This window comes from Pezoporus flaviventris, unplaced genomic scaffold, assembly GCF_033815535.1.
Source record: "Pezoporus flaviventris isolate CSIRO_AGI_PZ_B2104156 unplaced genomic scaffold, CSIRO_AGI_Pfla_v1 ptg000013l, whole genome shotgun sequence".
Taxonomy (NCBI): Eukaryota; Metazoa; Chordata; class Aves; order Psittaciformes; family Psittacidae; genus Pezoporus; species Pezoporus flaviventris.
This window is the reverse complement of record NW_026892561.1, coordinates 12,726,384-12,747,372: the sequence shown is the minus strand read 5'-3', so window position 1 is coordinate 12,747,372 and position 20,989 is coordinate 12,726,384. Positions and strand designations below refer to the sequence as shown.

At 42.2% G+C, this 20,989-nt stretch overlaps 1 protein-coding gene across 9 annotated transcripts; it reads left to right on the top strand.

Annotated features, from left to right (window-relative positions):
* Window positions 1–1,663: 1,663 nt before the first annotated feature.
* MCOLN3 (mucolipin TRP cation channel 3) lies at window positions 1,664–17,748 on the top strand. 9 transcript variants are annotated; one of them, XM_061451649.1, is made up of 15 exons: window positions 1,664–1,705; window positions 2,345–2,707; window positions 4,558–4,787; window positions 6,652–6,819; window positions 7,354–7,507; window positions 7,974–8,058; window positions 8,139–8,235; window positions 8,848–8,947; window positions 10,936–11,048; window positions 11,129–11,278; window positions 13,256–13,357; window positions 13,469–13,591; window positions 14,142–14,348; window positions 14,712–14,841; window positions 16,470–17,748. In XM_061451649.1, exons 3-15 carry the CDS (start codon window positions 4,560–4,562, stop codon window positions 16,487–16,489), a joined length of 1,677 nt encoding a protein of 558 aa, XP_061307633.1. In that variant the 5' UTR covers window positions 1,664–1,705; window positions 2,345–2,707; window positions 4,558–4,559; the 3' UTR covers window positions 16,490–17,748. The 9 variants fall into 9 exon arrangements, with proteins under 9 accessions (XP_061307633.1, XP_061307634.1, XP_061307632.1 ...); XM_061451650.1 differs by lacking the exon at window positions 1,664–1,705 and adding an exon at window positions 1,837–2,184; XM_061451648.1 differs by lacking the exon at window positions 1,664–1,705 and having other exon boundaries at window positions 1,837–2,707.
* The last annotated feature ends 3,241 nt before the right edge of the window (window positions 17,749–20,989 follow it).

Below are 20,989 nucleotides of genomic sequence, written 5' to 3'. Positions count from 1 at the left end.
CACATTTCTGTCTGTAAACATTCAGGAACTTGTTAAAAGTACTGTCATGAGAATGATGTAGTCTCTCCAGAAGTTCATATACAGTGTTCACTTTAATTACATTTATTCTACTTTGCTCTACACAAAGACCAAATAATACAAATACCTAAAGTTTGTGTTATGAATAATTCTTGTGCATATTTGGACACAACTTCATTGTATAAGATTTAGAGAGTAAAGCTGAAGTTTTGGCAACTGCCAAATCATTTCAGCATATGAATGGTTCTATTTGAATGTACCTGATTTCACAGGTACAACTTCTCATAAAATCAGGCCTACTTGAACCAGGTGTAGATTTTGTTATTTGATAGAAACTAGTAGAGGTAGTTACAGGCTCTGGGATGATAAGTATGTAAATGTAAATGTAAAATTAGGTTAAGAATTAATAAGAAAGGCATAGACAGCAAAACTGAGAACTTCATTAAAACATTGGATAATACTGTGTTATGTTTCTCTCATGAAATAAGAAATAGAATTGGAAAGGGTATAACATGGAATATTGAAGATCTGTTTTATACTGGGAATAAACTAGAATTCTTTGTAGCCTGGACTAAAGAGGCTATGATAGAAGTCAAGGCATGGAGAAAGTGAGCAGGGGGTGATTATCCACCCTCTTTTGTAATACAAGATCTAGCTGGCATCACATGTGCTTACCAAGGGACAGACTGAAAACAAACAAAAGGAGTACAGAAGTGTTTCATTGCACAATAGATCAGTTATGGAGCATAATGCCCGTGGACAGGATAGCAGCCAAAAGCACACGATTTCAAACAGGGTAAATTGACAGATGATGAAACAATGATGATACCTCTGGCTATTGAAATGAAGCCATAAATGCAAGAAAAAAAAAAGGTGTGAAAATGGAAGTATGGCTTTATTATGATCTTGCCCTTACTGGCCCAGACAGAACCTCCGGTGGTTGCTGGAGGACAAGCTCGTACTGGACACTGGACTGGTGCGTGTGAATTTGACTGTCATGTGCAGCAGCTCAGGGGTCGGGGGGTGTTTGCAACCCCTCTCCTCACCAGCACCCTCCAGCCTGTGGCACAGCCACCCCGAGGGCCTGCCGGGAGCCCTTCCCCTCCCGAAGGCCGAGGGGCGGAGGAAGGCGCGGAGCCCGCTGGCCGGTTGCGTGACGAAGGCGAGCGGCTGCGGCAGCCTCGATCGCACGGAGCAGGCCACGGGCTCCGCGCCGCAGCCTCGGCCCGGCCCAGCGGTGATTCCCTGCCAGCTGCTGCCCGTGTCCTCAGGCCTCTCATTTTTCACCCGCTCCCACCGGCGCCGCGGGGCCGCTTCCTACCTGCGCGGCACCGCCAGCCCGGCCTCAAAGCGTCCCTGCCGCCGTGCCGTTGTCAGGGCACCGGGGCCGGCCGGGATTGACGCTTCCAACAGCCAGTCAGCGCTCGGTATTTGAAACCCGCCCCCGCCAGGGAAGCGGCTATAGGGGGTTCCTCGCTGGAACAGGGCTGCTCAGGTCAAAACTACACGTCCCAGCATGCCATGCGCAGGGACTCGCCAGGGCAGGACTGGGTGGGGGGGCGGAGCACCATGGGTGCTGTAGGCGGCAGCTCCCTCCCTCGTCCCTCCGCCCGGCGTCTCCTCGCCATTAGCTGCCAGGGGAACTTCCCCAGCCGGGAAGGAGGTTCAGGTGGTCCCATGCGATTCGGTAATATGAAGATTTGTGTTCCACAGCTTTCATATTTTTGACGCATAAAAATAATTTAGTTTGCTTTGCTGCGATGTAAAACGCAGGAGCTCCGAAGTGTGATTTCTCTGGAGTACCCGGTGCTCGTTCCTGGTGGCACGCAGGGACCATCCACCCTGCTTACGGCAGACAGAAAGAATCCTTGCTGCCTGCCATGCCTGTCTCTACAGTTCTCTTAAAATGCCCGCTCTTTTTGGTTTAGCCTTGTCCTTATTTCCCCTCTTTCTCTCACACCAGCGCTCTCACAGGTTCCTGCAGCACTAACTGGGCAGCTGGTGACCGGGCGCAGCTACCGTAACCGTGCTTTACACCGGGCACTGCCCCCGCCAGGCAGCAACACCGAGGGGACCGTGTCCACGGTGCGGTGAAAGTGGCCGAGACCCAGGACAGGAGACCGTTTCCTTGAAGTCCAGTTAATAACTTTAATCCCTTAATTGCATGTAAGTGCAATAACTCAAGCATGTCAGTCATTCCACTTCGCTCTCTGTGCCGCTGGCTGCTCTTTGTAACTACAGTTCTGTGACCCGAAAAGGGATTTCTATTACAGATGGGGCACAACTAGCGATAATGTAAGCGTTACCTTTTTTCCTCCTGGTGCAGAAGCCCAGGTTAGTAAATCTGGAGGCGGCATTACGGCGGCATACTTCAGAGAGTGTATGTCCCGTGGGGAGCCCTCACTGGCGGAGATGTGAAGCAGAAGGTGACAGACGCTCTGCGCGCCCAACCCTGCCCCCGGGGCTGGGACGGGCTGTCGGAGGCCGCCGAAGACCCCAGACCTGCCCGCCGAGGAGCCGCGCCGGCCGGGAGCGAGGGGGACGGGGACAGGGAGCGGGACCGGTAGCGACGGGGTGTGTGTGACGGCCGCTCCGCTCCGCGGCGCCAGCAGCCCCGGTCCCGCTGCCCGCGCGACAGCAGGGCAGGGAGCGGCGGGACCTCACCGGCAGCGACACGCCCCAGCGGCAGGTATGCGGTATGCCCTGGGCTGTACGCCGTGCGCTGTACGCCGCAGCCTCTCCTTTAAAAGCGCGAAGCAGTGCCCTCGGCCTCCAGCTCTTGGCTTTGGGATGCCACGGTAAATCAGCGCCCGCCGGGCCCGCGTGGCCGGGACTGCGGGAGAGGCCGGAGGCGGCTGCTGCCGGGGAATCGCCGGTGGCCGGCGGCGGCGCGACCTGACCGGCTGAGCGAGTCCCGGCTGGCTCCAAGTGCGTTGTTCAGCCGTCCGTGGCGGCTCGGGGGAGCGGCGGGGGCACGGCACCGGCTGCGCTGCGGCGACGGGACGGGGGGAAGGGGCCGCCGGGTTTGGGCGCTGCCGCTGCGGTACCTCCGCTGCGGGGCCCGGGCTGCCTCCGCCTAACGCTGTGCGTTGTGTTTGCGAGGGACATCAACTCAAGCCGGTACCGTGAGGTCAAGAAGTATTATTTATGTATTTATCTGTGTGTTTATTTGTAAATCAAGCACGTACATTGTCAGGAATATTGCAGTATCAGAGCAGGGCTTCACTTGGAAATGATTGATCAGCGGTAAGAAAGACGAGTGGGAACGGTGGCATGCTGTGTCCTGCGGGACAATGGCGACCTGGCAAAACAGAAGCTGATTTTTTCTTTTTTTTTTTATCTTAAGCCTGCTTTTATGGGCCTGTTCTTAGTGTTAAACTGCTGATTCAGAACTTTTCTTGCCCTCTCTGACATCTGGGGAAGTTCAAGGTCTTGAATCGTATCTGAAAGCAGCCTCGTGTTCCGGCGTGTGCAATGGCTGCTGGAGGAGAGGGGATGTGATCTGTGTGTTTTTTAAAATTTATCTTGGTGATGATTTGTTGTTTAAATTCTATGAGAAACTTTCTTTATGCAAATTGAAAATGATTTGTCCAATATAGCACATGTCTAAATTCATTCACGACCTAGGCTGTCTCCTCTGTTCTTAATGTCAGGAATCTTTTATCTGAAATAAACATTCCCGGCTACCTGTTAAGTACTTTATAAAACATGTATAAAATGGGAGTCAGTGAAGTTAATAACAGATGAACATCTGTTGAATACTATGGAGAGTAACATCTCAAACTGTGTTTATAGATTCTCTTCCAATCTTTCCCCTCAAACTCATCTAAACCATGAGCCTCTTCAGCTAATCACGATGCTTGGATACAATCACCTTTTGGTCTTTTTGTCTGCTTCATGATCACCACTGCTTTGCACTCAGTCTTTTATGGCTGAAGAAATAGACATAATCTTACTAAATGACAAGTTAATGCACTCAGGTAATTTATCTGAGCTGCAATTTTGCATGCTGGGTCCCCATTTCCAAGAGTGCTAATACTAATGTCAAAGAAAAATGCTGCCTGTCTTGGAAATTCCATTTCTTTCAAGGGCTGGACAGTGGGCTTGGAGATGGGGGAAATACTAGCTACAGAAATAGGTAAGTTTTCCAGAAAACTGAACGCTCATGAGAGGCTTTTGGTACTCTTCTGGACGCAGAAGGAAGTGAGTCAGGATGTCTTGCATATATGATGATGTTGGCAAGTAAGAGAGGAAGCAAGTTTTTAGCAAGTGACTCCGTAATTCCAAAGGGACAGAAATTCCACTATCAAATAAGCGTCCTGACAGTCTATCTGCAATTTAAGAGCTTGCCAAACTTTTCTTAGGGATCTGCAGAACATGTGCAATATTATGAAGAAGGTCTTAAATTCAGTGCTATGTTCAAGTGCGTTTCACAGAAGATACACATCTTTGGATCCAGTTGTCAGTGCAGACTGATCTGATGCTACTGTATTCATGCTTGCCTGTTTTCTGACTGACATGAGCTTCTCTTCATTTCAGAAATGGAAAATCCTGAAGTGGCTGTGAGCAGCTGCAGTGCTCAAGATGATGAAAACCTTTGCAGTTACAAACGACACCTGTCAATATCACAGGAGGGAATTTTGGAAGACCAGCTTAGAAGGAAATTAAAATTCTTCTTCATGAACCCATGTGAGAAATTCTGGGCCCGGGGCAGGAAACCTTGGAAACTTGGGATTCAGCTACTCAAAATAGCAATGGTTACTGTTCAGGTGAGTAACTATGGCAGCAGGGACTCTTCTTACCTCATGGGAAGTCAAACGCGTGCCGGTGACAAATGCTGTTTGTGGCGTGGTGCAGAGAAAGGGAGAAGATAGACTGCAAAACTGTCTTAGTTGCATATATGTAGCTTAGGTCTAGTGTGAGGCATCCCTACCCATGGCAGGGAGGTTGAAACTAGACGATCTTAAGGTCCTTTCCAACTCTAACTATCCTGTGATTCTATGGTTTAATGATTCTATGTCATAATTTTCTCCTAAAAATATTGACTGAAAAAATAGCTTTCCTAAGAGTAGAGATGAAAGGAACCATGTTTAAGGGCTCAGCTTGACTTCTTACATTACTTTTTTTTTCTTCCCCTAAAGGATGGTGTCTATTCCCCCAATAACTTCTTCCCTGCAAGTGTCTGAGGGAAGGAACAGTTGTTCATGTTTCAATGTCACGGTTATAAGAACTGAAACGAGTGGCTTTTTCACCATGCTTGCTTGTATCTTTTGTATGGTATACAAACTCTTGTATTGAGAAAACCCCAGAAATTCTGCTCCAGTCTTCCTGTCACTCAGCCTTGCACCATAGATGTCAACACATTTATCTACTGCACAAAAGGCAACTGTTTGTCTCAAAGTTTTGTGCTTAAGGAGGAAGAAGATCTTTCACAAAGCCTCTCCAGTGCCTGAAATGATGATCCTTCAGAGTTTTCTGCATGTGATTTACCTTTATGGTGGTGTTGGTGCCATGACAATGCAAGTATAGTGAAGAATGTTTTCCGTGGTTGCGTGACCGATGTGACAAACTGCAGAAATAATAGTTCTCCTGCTATACATCTGGCATTGTGTTTGTATCCCTTCCTTTCTGCTTCAGTTTTAAATGTATCATCATCCTCTCGTCATCTGTCTCATTTTCCAACTAGAAATAAAATTTGATGGTGGGAGAGCCTAAATAAGAAAGAAACTAGTGCTGATTTAGCCTTTTCAGAAAAAGAAACTGCCTGTAGGTAATTCAGTCTTAGCACTGTTGATTTGCTGGTGTATTACTTGTGCCCAGCACACGGAGCTTGCCCACAGAGCATTTTAGTATCTCTCTGAGTTATCCTTATCAAAATCTACATATCCAGTTTGCATCATGGCCGTAAAACTTATCTGTAGACTACTGATTCGGACTTATCTCTGATGAGTTTCTTCACAATGCTCTTGGCACTAGATTTGAAACAATAGTCACTGAAGAAAATTGTGAGCTCCCACAAACAATATATCATATTCTTCTAGAAAACTTTTCCAATCTGGATAGTAGCAAGCAGGGGTTTATGCTATTATTTGTTGGAGTATATTTGTTATATTAGTTTGTCAGAGGTTATGCTGTTACAAGCACAGTTTTGATTGGTTATTCTCAAAGCACCTTTCCTGAAACATGAGGAAGAAATACTTGGTTTTCTGTCCTCAGTTTGCTTTTTGTGTGCTGGAGTAAGGACTTCAAAGCAGGGTCTGGCTAAGTCCTGTCCTGCCTTTTTGCCTGAAGAACACTGATATTCCCCAAGGCAAGTTGTATTAATGTCAGGCTGAACTAACAAAGCACATGTAACAGTATATAGGTAGCTTGAATTTGAGATGGTATCCTTTTCTTTGTAAAAATGCGAGTCCTTGGCCAAGATGCTGGTAAATGTGTTAAAGGGACATTCTGGAAACCCATTGTTTCCTTAAAGTCAAACTTTCTTTTGACCGTCTGTGAAATGGAGTATTCTGCGTGTAACTGCCGTGTCTACCAGTGTGACAAAAGAGTGGCTGTTTGTAGGACAGAATTCATATGCTAATCCAGAAGCCAACTTTGTCTTTGAACGGGAAATATAAATGTATTTTTCAGCTGGTGGTTTTTGGACTGAGCAATCAAATGGTGGTTGCCTTCAAAGAAGAGAACACTGTTGCATTCAAACATCTCTTCTTGAAAGGATACATGGACAGAATGGATGATACCTATGCTGTATACACACAAACAGATGTCTATGATCAGATATTCTTTGCAATAAACCAGGTAAGGACTGTTGCTGCAATATATACTATATATATATGCTCTTTACCTGGGTACCTTTCCTTCTTCCACCTTCCCTGATGGTGCCTGAAACAACTTCTGTGCCTGTTGCTTAAGATTAGAGTGTTGACTCATTTAGGTTTTCTGTCACTGCCAGAGCATTGTACTGTGGCAACATTCTTAAAGCTAATCAGCATACTACTTCTGCACTAAATGTGCAGTCCTTGGATTTGTGCCAGAGTTCTTTGCAAGTATCAAATTAGACTTTCTAGTAAGGAGAAGAGAAAAAAGTAATAAGCAAAAAGGTATCTAGATCAAAATCCTGCACTTACTTTTTTGGTCAAATACCTTGAAGTATTTGAGAACTCAGCTGTAGTGTGGTGTAGGTTTCCAAGTTCTTTTTTCATTTTAAATGAAAAAGATGGGTTATGGCACAGATCCAAACACTTCTGGGTTGTTTTCTGGTTGGCTGGGTTTTTTCAGACTAACAGTTTTGGTGCCATCTAAGTTGGTTTGTCTGTTTGTTCTGAACTTTAGTACTTACAGCTGCCCAACATCTCTGTTGGAAACCATGCTTATGAGAAGAAGGGAGCAGAAGAGACAGCTCTGGCCCTCTGTCAGCAGTTCTACAAACGAGGAATCATCTCTCCTGGAAATGACACCTTTGATATAGACCCAGAGATTGTGACTGGTGATGAACCTCATCTGTTCTATCAGTTCTTTGGGAGGGGGGACCCTACATTTATGATAAATTCTTAAAACCCCCTCACAGTACTGTATAGTCCTATCACATGATCTGTATTGAACTTATTACCAGCCAAAACTGGTAAGAAAACTACTGTGTAACTAACCTCTAGCCCTCCAAGGTAACGGTCTTTTAGTCTACTGCCACAGACCGAGTGATGAGCCACCTAACACAAGTATTTTGGGATAATTTCAGGAGCAGTCCCTGCGAATTCATGATTAATAACTTGGCTAGTGGTCAGGGAAGCCAACGTATTTGTCAACTGGCTTCCTAAATGACCTCTCACTTAAGCATGCTATCTTGTCTGCTATAGTCATCAGCTCTTTACAGCCTCGGGAGTAGGAATGGCAGATTACAGTTAAAAGAGCATGATAACCCATGAGATGTTGTTGTGAGTCCTTATCCATTGCAGACTGCTTGTATGTTGAGCCAATGATACCATTAGACAACACAACAGTGGGAAAGCACAATTTGAATTTCACTCTGGATTTCCACAGGTGAGGGGGAAGTAGCACCTCCTGTATTGGGGTATTTGTGCATTTTCCCTGTGAAAAGCTAATACGGAGCTCTATTGCAGACTGGTGATGGTGCAGCTCAAGTTCAATTTGAAGGCAGTCAACCTCCAGACTGTTCGTCACCACGAGCTCCCTGACTGTTACGATTTCACTCTAAGGGTAGGTGGAAACCTGCCATGTGTCTTTCTATTCAAAATGAGAAATCATTCCTGCTGATTTACCATACACAGTCTGTGCAGGTGCTTTCTGAAGTGTTGGGCACCACTGACTGGTCCACACTGGTGTCTGGATTACTCTGTCATGGGTTAGTGTACCCTGTAAATACTGCTGGTTGTCACTGTGCGAAGTTAAGCTTTGAGTATTCATGATGTGGTCCTGAAACACTCGTTTGCCTTACAGCCTTTTGTGCTCTAGTCCATCTGAAGTATAATGAAAGCATAAACCTCTTCTCTTTAGAGAGATGCTTCTATAAAAGGTTGTTTTCAGATCATAGAGGAATGAGGCTGTAGTTTAAAAGAATTCCATTTAGTATCTAGTTAATCAAGCAATTTATGGCAAATATATTGTTCACCAGGTTTGTTTTTCACTTTGACAGCATTTATTTGAATAAACTGGAATTGCATTAGGCTTGAATACATTTTGTAACTTCTCCCCTAGGAGGATTATTCTGAATCATTATGCAGGCTTAGCTTACAGTGTGCTACATATGTAATGGTTTGACTTTAAAAAGACATACACTTTTTTGTTTGTTTGTTTGTTTTGTTAATACAGATAGTGTTTGATAACAAAGCACACAGTGGAAGAATCAAAATAAGTCTAGACAATGACATAGAGATCAGGGAATGTAAAGACTGGCATGTTTCTGGATCAAGTAAGTGACATAAATACATTCAAATTTTCATGTTAAATTTTTGCCACACTAGCACAATGTTTGTTAAACTCTTCCTTTGTTAAAAGATGAGGCACTATTCGCATACATTCCCTAGTGGCTTGGCTCTAAATCCTGATTTTCTAAGGTATTGTTCTTCAACCTCTGATCTGAAACCCTGGGAACCAGCCACACCATTACTTTCCTTAGCAGTTCTCCAGCCTTGCACCTTAGATTGATAGTGTCAAACCAGTGATACACCTCACTGTGAATCCTTCTAGCTTTGGCTACTGAACTTATGCTCTTCATTGCTTAAGGTAGGCTGTGAACCGTTCTAGCACTAGGCAACAGAAGGACACATGATAGTGTTGGAAAGTAGAAACCGATTCTTATTTCAGGACGTAGCACCAGGAAAGATAAGGAAGTGCTGTTGATAAGGCTTGCTAGAGTGGAATGGCTAGAAACACTTCTACTGGTGCTGAAATGTTGTTTGGCTTGTATTTTGGTGTACAGAAATGCACAGTATGGCTAAATTATATTAAATAGTTACTCACAAGAGTACCCCTTGTTGGCACCTATTGGGTCTGGTCAAAACATTGCCTGAGATCTTTTTTGATTAGAGAAAATAATCTCTTTGAAAGTCAGAAGCTTTCCAAGACTTTAAATTCCATTTAATTTTTTATTTTTTGCTGAGTTAAGCAATAGGATGAATCAGGTCCATTTTTCTACTTGGCTGCTTTCCCTTTTGCTGTGCCTACATCAGGAAATTAAAAGCTGGTAGTGAAAAAGAGAAGTTTTGGGCTTTTATTTTAAAGATCCGGATTGGAATAAATTTGGAGGAATTTAATGAAATGCATTACAGAGTACGAAACACTCCGCTTTGGCAAATGCATGTTTCACTACACGCTGCGTAGGAAGTAACTTTGCTAGTTGCCGTGTTACAAATGCACACCAGATGGCATGCTACCTCCAAAAGATTGCTAGTGCAGCAGCGCAAGAAGGTTTTGATACCGGGCTTCTGTAATAATCCACATCTGATACCTGTGTAGATTGCCTCTATAACAGTTTTCAAAATCATCTCCTGGAGTACCCTGTATTATTTTCTGAAAGCCAAGGACGAATACAAAGGTAATGATTACAATAGGACAATAACAAGTTGTTGCTATTCAGGACTACACTGCAAACCCAGTTTAAATGGCAACGGTACATGTGTTAGTGACTCTGGTATAAGCAAAAAGGTGTGCTTTTTCTGAGTAGTGCAGTTTGTGAAGTCAACTAGAACTTCAGTACAGCATTTTGGAGAATTGCTATGTCTTGAAAATTTAGCTTGAATTTATTTCAGTTGTTTTTCTCAATCACTCTTTAGCATTAAAAATGTAATTATATCGTCTCATTAAGCTTCAGCTATATGATAGGTATAAAAAAGGGGGTCTAGTTGTCAAATTTTGCACCAGCTCTACCTTAGTTTATCAAGACTGTGAATTTTAGTAACATAAGAGATGGAGAACTGAAGTCTAGCTCAGTGCTGGTCTTGGCCAGCTGGGCAGCAGTGCAAATTATCTGCGCTGCTCTAGGACAGAAAACCCACCTGATAGTGAAGTACTCGTCTGGAAAAGAAGATACATAGTTCCTGGGATATTTTTTTGACACGTTCTGTCACTCCAGAGGCCATTCCAGTGATCATAAAACGGACAACTCCCACCTCAAATTCTGCCAGGCTGTAAGAAGCACTCTCTCTGGTATATTTTTGATGTGGTATCAGCCTTCCTAAATTAACGGAAGTGGTGGTATCCATGGTGCAGATGCACTTGTGTCTCATGAAAATACGTCAGATAGATAAACTTCTGGGGGAAAAATGTTAACATTTTTCTTAATTAAATTGTATAAATAAAGTCAACATTGAAACTTGATTCTTGTTTCAATATTCAAGATGATCAACAAGATGAAATGCATCTGACTATGAATATATATGTACATTTTTGTTCTTGCAGTACAGAAGAACACTCATTACATGATGATCTTTGATGCTTTTGTTATATTGACTTGTCTGGCTTCACTAATCCTTTGCACACGATCAGTGGTTAAAGGAATTCAGCTCCAAAGGGTGGGTATAAGTCTTTCCTTGGAAAGCCTTCGTGTCTTGTGTAAGTCTAATTTACCTTTTTCTTTCCTCTTTTCGCCTAGGAATTTGTAAGCTTTTTCCTATATTATTATAAGAAAGAAGTATCTTTCAGTGATCAAATGGAATTTGTCAATGGGTGGTACATCATGATTATGGTCAGTGATGTCTTAACTTTTGTTGGATCAACTCTGAAGATGGAGATACAAGCCAAGGTGAGTTTTTTACACCGTCAGGTAGAAGCAAAACTGATTGTCGCTCTCCCAGTTAGGTTTAAATCTGTCAGAGGACTTTAGGCTGGCTAAGCTTCGTCCTGTAGTGGCATGAAGTTTTAAAATCCCATCTTCTCCTCTGCAATTGTAACTGGTATGTGTTGTTTCCAATTGAGAGATTAAAAAAAACTCTGATTATCTCTAGGTATTTTAGTTTTAATTACCTTTGCTTCTTTGTGACACCAAGGAATAAAATTAACTTAATCTCTGGAAGTCTGAGACGACTTTCTCTCTTCTCCATTTAGGACCACTTATATTTACTAATTTGATGATGTATTTATTTTATTTTAATTTAGCATTTAACTTTCTGTTCCCTATTTAACAAGTGTTTAACCAGCACAGAGACTCTCTCCTTAAACATCACTTTGCTGCTTTCCCAGCTTCTGTTTTTCAGCATGTACAGAACAGTCAGCCACAGCCAGGAGCTAGGCCTAAAATATCTAAGATAAACTTGATAATGAAAAAAAAAAAAGGCCAACTTTTAAAAACATATTATATGAACCAGAATTAGGGAAGAAAAATTATTAAAATAAATCCTGAAGCACTCTAATATTTAGCTAATGTTGTTCACCAAATCTCTAGCAGACTTTGAAGTGTGACATTGCAACACAGCAGACTTTGGACAGTAGTGGTGAAAGGATGGGCCTGAAATCCATCTGGTGACAGCTTTACTATCCTAAATGCCCTGTACAAACTGCCCTATCTTACCTTAGGAACTATAAACTCAGTTGTTAAGTAGGAAGAAGCTGTGAGGAACTTGGCTAAGAGATAGCTTCATTCTGCTTCAAGAGAAGTGAAGACAAGAATATGGTTGGAGTAAGATCTTGTATTTGGGATTCCAGTATCTTATAAATACATCTCTTTCTATATGTTTCTGTTCTAAGAGAGTATTTTACTAAAACTCTTCTCTAATGAAGTACATTTCCCTTCATTTTGCAAGCCTTGCAGACCATAATAACAAGATCTTGTTCCATGTTACTTAGTGGCTGAATAGTAAGTTCACATTAAAGTAGCCTAAATTTGTGTTTTGTCAAGCTGTAAATGAATTATAGTAATATAAAAAATTAGAAAACTCTTAGAGGACTAAAACCATAAAATAAAGAAAAATTCTTAGTAAGTTGTCATGAACCATTTCAGAGTAGAGCTGCAATTCAGGGAACAGGGTATATGCTAACTTGGACAAAACAGCCAGTATGTATAGGTGGAAAAAGGTAATGAAGAGCAAATAAAATATAAATGAAGTCCTGGTTAGAATTAATTAGAAGCTGATTAGTCTTCTCCTTGAAACTGTCTATGCCTTACAGTTCCTGGCTACCTCACAAGGTCTTCCTTAGTACTTACCTGAGCTCTGGTGACAAGTCATGCTATTTCTTACAAACTGCTTTGCCTCCATACTGGAAGAACCTTCTATGTTCTGCTGTTCTAAAGTCATATCTACACTGTCCATTGGGATACAGTAGAGAGATTCCCAAGCTGCTCTGGGGAATCTGCCAATGCAGATTCCAGAAGCAGTTACTGGAGGCCTGGAAGCAGCATAAAAATGTTTGCAGTGCCACTCTGCAGGTCTTAGTGAGCCATGTACAGAGGGGGTGCCTCTGCACCCACCATGCTGCTGTGCTGTTGGCCTTGCAAATGAAGCTTGTCTTGTCAGGATCTGTTTTGCAAACAGCCATATATGTAAAGGCATGGGAAATGAGTTACACTTGAAAGTGCCCTTCCTCTCTGGTGGGACTTCAGCTGTCTAATGCATATTGCCCCAAACTAAATTTTAATGGGAGAGGTTGCTAAGATAAACTGTCTTTCTTAACAGATCTTTGTAGTAACGAGAGTTGCAATTTAGAACCTGTTGTTCTAAATTTAGTTGTTATAATACTTGATATATATATTTTATTTATTTCCCCCCTTTTTTTTTTGTTTTAGAGTCTGACAAGTTACGATGTGTGTAGCATACTTCTCGGAACATCGACTATGCTTGTGTGGCTTGGAGTCATTCGCTACCTAGGTTTCTTTCAGAAGTATAATGTAAGGATCTTCTGGGATCTTCGTGCTGTTGGTATTTATTCTGTTTGTTGCTATAAGAGGGCTGGAAGAAATGCCTGATTGAATTCTAACTGTTTGCATTGCTCTGTGCAGCTTCTCATCCTAACACTGCGAGCAGCATTACCCAATGTAATGAGGTTCTGCTGTTGTGCTGCTATGATCTACTTGGGCTACTGTTTCTGTGGATGGATTGTGCTGGGACCGTACCATGTGAAGGTAATATACTTCCCATGAAACAAGTCAACTCGAATAACAGAATGGATTCCAAACAAATGAGAGATTACTGCTGTTGTCTTCTAAGTTTCCATGTCAAGGCTTCCCTTAATATAAAAATAGTGCATCCTCAACATGATGTTGCTCTGTTTGAGGAGTCTGACTTCCATGACTCAATCAGACTTTCCTTGAGTTATGAAAGCTCTGAGTCAGAAGTGGAAGCTGCTGTGACTCCCAATCATGTGCTGGTATTTTGAGAAATAATTTTCATATTGCAGAACACCAGTGTTGGACTTAAGCTTTGGAGACTTTGTCCTTGTCCCTTTTAAAAGTGAAATCGGCTTATCTGAACTGAATGTGTATGTGTGCAGGAGGTGCCAAACGTTGCTCACTCATCAAATGTTTTACTGTTTGCACCTTGTCATACTCTTGAGTGTACAAAGAGATCCAAGGCAACAGGTCATCAGCTGTGCATTTTTTTTCACGCTGTGTACAGCCTTTGGATCCAAATAAAGCAGTGATGGATGTACTTGTCTTCTTCCCTTTCTTCTAGTTTCGCTCTCTGAACATGGTTTCTGAATGCCTTTTTTCACTGATCAATGGAGATGACATGTTTGCTACCTTTGCAAAAATGCAGCAGAAAAGTTACTTGGTTTGGTTATTCAGTAGGATCTACCTCTACTCTTTCATCAGTCTGTTCATCTATATGGTGCTGAGTCTCTTCATTGCACTCATTACAGATACATATGAAACTGTCAAGGTAAGCATGGACTCTTTGTTTGGAATAAAAATGAAAGATTGGTGCTATCAAGACTCTCACCCCCCTCAATATTGTGACTTGCACTGCATGCCAATATAAAAGATAAATATAATGGCTGCTTTAGAGGGTGTAGAGTGATGATGAGAGGCTTGCAATCTTTTCCTCCTTCAGTTTTCTTACAAGTCTATCTGATTTCCAGCTCCAATGGAAGCTAAATACCTACTAAAAAGCAGTAATTTCATATTTAGTTCTGTTAATCTTCTAATTTCAGACTTGAACAATGTCTGAAAAGCGGTCTGGGGAGGATTTGGGTTATTTTATGTTTTAGCCTTGTCAAAGGTTTAACTAAGTATCAATTTCTAGCACTACCAGCAAGATGGCTTTCCAGAGACAGAACTTCAGAGATTTATATCACAGTGCAAAGACTTGCCAAACTCTGGCAGGTACAGGTTAGAGGAGGAGAGCTCTGCATCCCTCTTCTGTTGCTGTAATGGTATGTACCTGTATTAAAATTATACATTAAGGTATATGCAAAGGCAGCATGCCACAACATGTCCCTGTTATAATATTTATGAAGAGCACTTAATTTTTTTTGTGGGTGGAGGGGAAACCCTCCATCCCCCTAACATAAAATTCCTAAACTAGTTCTAAAACTTCAGAATGGAGCATTTTAGCAGAATGTCCACAGCCAAAAAACTCCTTAGGAGAGGTGAGGAAACTTGTAAATTAAGGATCGCTTAATATGAAAAACAGTACAGAAAGTTAGACAGTGTATACAGTAGCTTGGGAACCCTGTATGTATAATGTGCAAGCATTAACATTGCCTGTACTCACTGCAATAGACAGGACTCGTTCAGTGTCTTCTTACCCACTTTTTTAATGATGCTTTGTGCAGTAAGGTGTTCTAACTTAAATGGTAGTGGGCCTGAAACTTAAGGAGAAAAGCTTGCCAAGATTTTAGGACAGCATGCAGTTTAAGATGGTATTATAGCACCTGGAAAAGCATTGCCTAACTTCCGCTATGGAGAGCTTAATGCTTCAGTTATCTGAAGCTTTGTTTCTTCAGGAATACTGATTGCAGGATACGTGGTTTATATTTAACCTGGCTGGCAGCAACTCTTGAGTTTTGCTTGTTGAATGGTCCTTTGGCGGGGGAGCCTTAAAATATTTGCAGCTTGGTTAAAAAGATCAAAGACATTTGCAGCTCCTTGGTACTGGGCTTTTCTGGTGTGCTCTGTTGCTATACGCCAGATAGGTTATATTCATGAAGGGGAGGAGATGGGGATATATTTCAGAACAGGGAGAAAATAGAGCCTTACTGGAGATGAAAGTGTGGGATGAAGAAGAGCAGCGCATCTTGCTCCTGGGTAAAGGGCACAGACGTTAATATTTCCTTTTCTGCACACAGCTCAGTTTAACCAGGCAAGAAACCCAATATGAGGCAGGACAGGGTGGGGATGTACTTTTCCCACTGACTGTAAGGCAGGGAATGGACCTCTAGATGAGCATTCAAAAAGGAAAACTTGGGTACTCTCAAGCAACTTGTTCTTCAGGAGTATTGGGCATCCAGCAGCTGCAGGCTGTGGGCTCAGAGCTGCAGGCATTTAAGTGCCACATTTCAGAGCCTTGTTTCCTAAATGGGTTACCTGCTCTTCAGTTGTTTTATCCTGGTGCAAAATGTCTTGATCCACGTGCATGCTTCACACCACGCACGCTAATGTTACAGACTGTTTTTTTGTCTGGAAATAGTGTGTTTCTTTCTCTAGAAGCTAGATCAGGGGCTGACTTTGCAGTTGCCTGCAGATACTGGACATTGCTCCATTAGCTCTATTATTGTGGCGGTCTGGTTTGACTTTAAAACAAATGATCTGTAGGAAGAAGTATGTATCTTGATGTTGCATTATGGCTTCTGCTCCTTAATTAGTCATATGGTCCTACAGGACATACAAGGCTCAGTTCTTTCACATGTTCAAAATGTTTTATGGTGATTCATAGCCGTTTCTGATCAGGGTATGTCAAATTAGTAATTAAATAGTTCAGAGTTAGTTTTAAGGTCTTTTGTACAATGAAATTGTTATTTTGATGCATGTACCTGACAACATTTCCCCCTCTCCTGTACAGGTTGTAATGAACATATGTAGTGGATTGTGGGAATGTATCATGGAGCCTTTAGAGGAGCACATATTGCAAGAACTGTAACGTGGAGCTTGTGGAAAACCTTATACCTAAAGCCTGAATTTGCTCTTCTCAAAAAACAGTGTAAGCCTGTGGCAGAAGCTTATGGTAAACTTTCTGATTAGGCACTCTCGTTACTAGTTCAGGGGTTTGGGGGTTGGTTTTTTTATTAGCTTTGTTCTATTTGTTTCCTCAGTTAAATTGCGCAGAGGGCATTAAAGAGCTGTCTTGTGTTCAGAGACTTGGCTAGATTATGTGAGTAGACTAGAAATGCACTAACTTTCAACAAGTAAAAATAGTGCTAGACAACCATAACTTTGAACATCAACTTAGCCCTCAGTACTGCAGGCTTTATCTGGCTATGGCTGACCCATCACCGAATGAATGAAAGCTCACTCTAGAGCTCTCAGCATCTTTTGTTTATCTGCACTCATAGTACAAATAAACGAAAGCTATAAAGTTTGGTATAATTTGGTTCTGGAGACATTACAGCGAATGTATGCACAACCCATTCAAATACAGCTGAGAGCATAAACCAGGTATTTTTATAAGCATAAGTACCACTTGATGTAAATAGCAGCCTCTTTGCAGAGAGGCCAGAGGTATGACAGGCCAGAACTGAAGCTTGAGGGGCGAGTTGAGGGGAGAAATGTAGGTGTTCTCCTATACCCAGAGCTGGGTAGGATCAGTTACAGTCTTCAGCTTCACAGTGTGCTGACCTTACATTTTTAAAGGAAAAGTCAGACAAAAGCACTTTCAAAATATCTATTTTTTTAATTTGAAATCTTCCTCTGGTACACAAGTCTGTAAACCTGAAGTCTAAACTAATTTAAATACACAGAAGATAGGTTTCTGAGAGTCATATCTCTCCATACTTTAGAAATGGGATGTTTCCTACCAATCTAATAACCTGGTACTGTCGGTTGCTGTCTTAGACATTAGATCTTATAAAAGTTCAGTTTTCACAACTTAGTTTATGGATATTGTTGATTGTGATACCATTTAATGGATGCCTTATTTTCTGTAGTCCATTCACTCTGGGAGCAGAAAAGAAAACCAAAGGGAAGCATATTTTAGATAACTTACATTTGTGAGCAACATTCCTGTAGTGGTGTGTGATAATGTATAATGCTGTGCACAAAAGTGGAGGACACTAAACATGTTCTTTCTGAATGTTTAAACATTGTAAATGTGCTACAATAAACAGTTCCAGCTGCAGTATGAACTGGGTGTGCCAGTATTCATTTTCAGAGTAAATATGTCGTGAGGTTAATATTTTTTATATAGCAGTATACAATAATTGGCATGAAACAGTGTGTGGAGTATGTGAGCTTGCATTTCTTGTATTCAGCATAGCTCCTGTGTACCTTGGTGGGGACCTGTTCCTGTGTGATCTTGTTCAACAGCATTTCAGAGTTTGTCATAGAAACAAATAAGCAAGTGTTAAACCTTACGTTATGTGTACATTATGTGAAATTCAGCAAAAGCAAAACAAATGCAACATGTAGGCAGAACAGATGATTCACGGTATCTGAGAGTTTCCTGTATTGAGGTCCTTGTCTTCCAACAATCCCCTAAGATTGAAGAGTTTTGAAGCTTTTCAAGAAGATTCAAGGCAATCTGGCCTTGAAAAGCAAATATTAAGTGACTGTGTTTTCTACTGACACATTAAACTCCTTGTGGGTCTTTGACACCACACAATATATCTAACGTGAACATCACTATTGTATAAAATAGTTTGTGCAAGGAATTCTGACAGGGATGGCAAGCACTTTTAAGATCACTCAAATGCAAGCAGCTGACTTATTAGCAAAGCTTTTTCATACAGAGTTAAGAAAAAGCTAAGATTAATAATTTGCTCAAAATGCAAGTGCATTTTGTAAACAGCTGTGGACTTCTTTGTAAATACAGTTACAAGGCAAGCAGTAGTCTGATTTCATTCAGAAGTGGGGCAGAGTGTATGCTTGTCACTGTTAACTTACGAAATTGGCAACAAATTTCAACAACACTTGACAGAACTCTAAAATATCAGATTCCTATACAGCTTTACAGAAGCAGGGAGAAGTCATGTTTCCAAAAGCATGAAAAGATACTGTATAGAGATTCATTCAACTCCTAATAGGAGGAATCTTCCACTGAAGACTGGTTTCTGTTGCCTGAAAGACAAACTTCATTGTGAAGCTTGTTTTGCAGTTAAATCTCTGTTAGAGTCTTTAAGTAATGACCTGTGCTTGGGCTACAGCTAAAAAGTCAATCAACTGAGACACAGAAATTCAATGGAAAACCACGCTCTGCTACTCCTGCTGCAGCACACAGCTTCTAATTTAGTATTGCTCGCAGCTGTGTGGGTTTGGGGAGGAAAAGGTTGATGAATGGTGACTTGCCTTCAAATAGTTATGGCAGGATCACAGTATGAAGCCAGAGGGGAGGGCTAAGTAAAAGGAGTAGAAGGATGTGTAAAGCAAAGGATCAGATAGGGTGGGAGGAAAAGAAGGGACAACTGCTTACCAAGATAGCACAGCAACAGTTGTAGGCTGTTACATGAAAGAAAGAACAGTTCCCTGAAAGGTTACTGGCTTACACCTCCTCAAAATGTCCAGTCATGACTGCAAAAAATAAATACTGCTTGTCTTACGTATCTCATATCTATCTGATTTTTGTTTAAGAAAACCAGACACTCAAGCATGTATGGTTCACCTTGTAGTGCTGCTGGCAGTTTAAGTGCTTGCTGTCCGGGTTTCTGGCCTTGATCCATGGTGTTCAGGATCTTCATCTGCTCAAGTATTGCACCCAGCTGAGAAGAAGCCAGGCAATGCTCTGTTTTCTAGCCTACTGGCTGCATTTGAGATGAGGAACAGCTCTGCCTGAGATCTGTGGCTGCTGCTGTTCTCTGTGTGGTGGGGCTTTTACTTCATGTCAATATATGATGTGCTTGTAATGGCCTTGCAGAGACAAGATCTTATTCTAAAAGAAACCCTTGTGACTTCAACAGTATCAGTAATCTCAATATTAGTAAAGCTAGTAATACATGTAAAACTGCATCCTGGAGACATTGGTATCTTTATGCTGATACAATCAAGCAGGCATAGATATAACTGTAAAATGCAGATGGGGAGAGCAAAGAAGCAGATAAAGCTTCAGATAAAATTCATTATGCTTAAAACTGCAATTCTAAGGAAAACAAGGCTCTTGGTGTTGTCCAAGAAGTTTTGGAGGGGTAAGAGAGTTCCTTTGTTTTAGCTCTCACTGCCTGTGGAAAGAGTTGGTCAAACAATACTGACAGTGAGTGTTTCCTCATGAAAATAAGTTGCAGAGTGCTAAACCTGGCTAAAAGCTGCTTCCTACCAAGGCTCATTTCAATGTCATTTCATGCTCCAGCAGCGAGAGCTTGTTTTCAAGCAGAGCTCAGAGATCGTAACAGAATGGAGTTACGCGGAGGGGAAGAGAGAGGTGGGGGCCATACTTGTTTTTAAGTGCCAGTTTCCATGATGGATAGAAGCATATTCTCAAGGGAAGGTAAAAAGTATGCACGCAAAAGAGGAAGAAACCAAATCCATGTACATTCATATCTTTCCAATTTAAAAGAAAATGTGTAAAGGCGTAAGTTATGTCTGGCAGATGGGGAGAAAACACATGCTACCGTAAAAGACCAAACCTGTGACTGCATATGTTGGGACCATCATCTTGCCTGAACCTCCCATGCAATAGCTGCCATAATGCTTTTGCAGCTAATTTTGAGTAACTGCATACAGATGTTTGTCTGGGCTTTTGCCCCTGCTTCTCCCTTAAACAGTGTGATTGTAACCAAACACAGCATCATCTTAGAATTACTTAAGAGCCACACGCTGCCCATCCCTACTGCGTGGGCAGGCAGAACTCACAGTTGCTGCGATGAAGCCTCTTCTGAGTCTGTGTTCTGTTTTCACACCGATTCACAGAATTGTTAGGGCTGGAAGGGACCTCTGGAGATCATCTAGTCTGACAAGGCAGGCCCACCTAGAGCAGGTTACATAGAAACACATCCAGGCGGGGTTTTAATGTCTCCAGAGGGGAAGACTGCACAAAGTACCTGGGCAGCCTGCTCTAGTGCTCTGCCACCCTCAACATAAAGTTCTTCCTCAAGTTGAGGTAAAACTTCTTCCATTTTAGATTATGGCCATTGCTTCTCATCCTGTGCCATTGTTGGGCGCCACTGAAAAGAGTCCCAGAACACCTTAGGTTGTTTTTTTTTTTTTAAACACCCTGGTTTGTAGTAACTACTTTAAACCACATCCTCGGCAGAACAAAGCACCTTTTCGACTGCAGAACGACTTGCTCTGCAGTACCGTACCTAACCTAACCTAACCTAACCTAACCTAACCTAACCTAACCTAACCTAACCTAACCTAACCTAACCTAACCTGACAATCTGCCTCGCACGTTGTATCCCGTAGTAAGCGTCTCAGCGCCGGTCCCTCAGCCGAGGG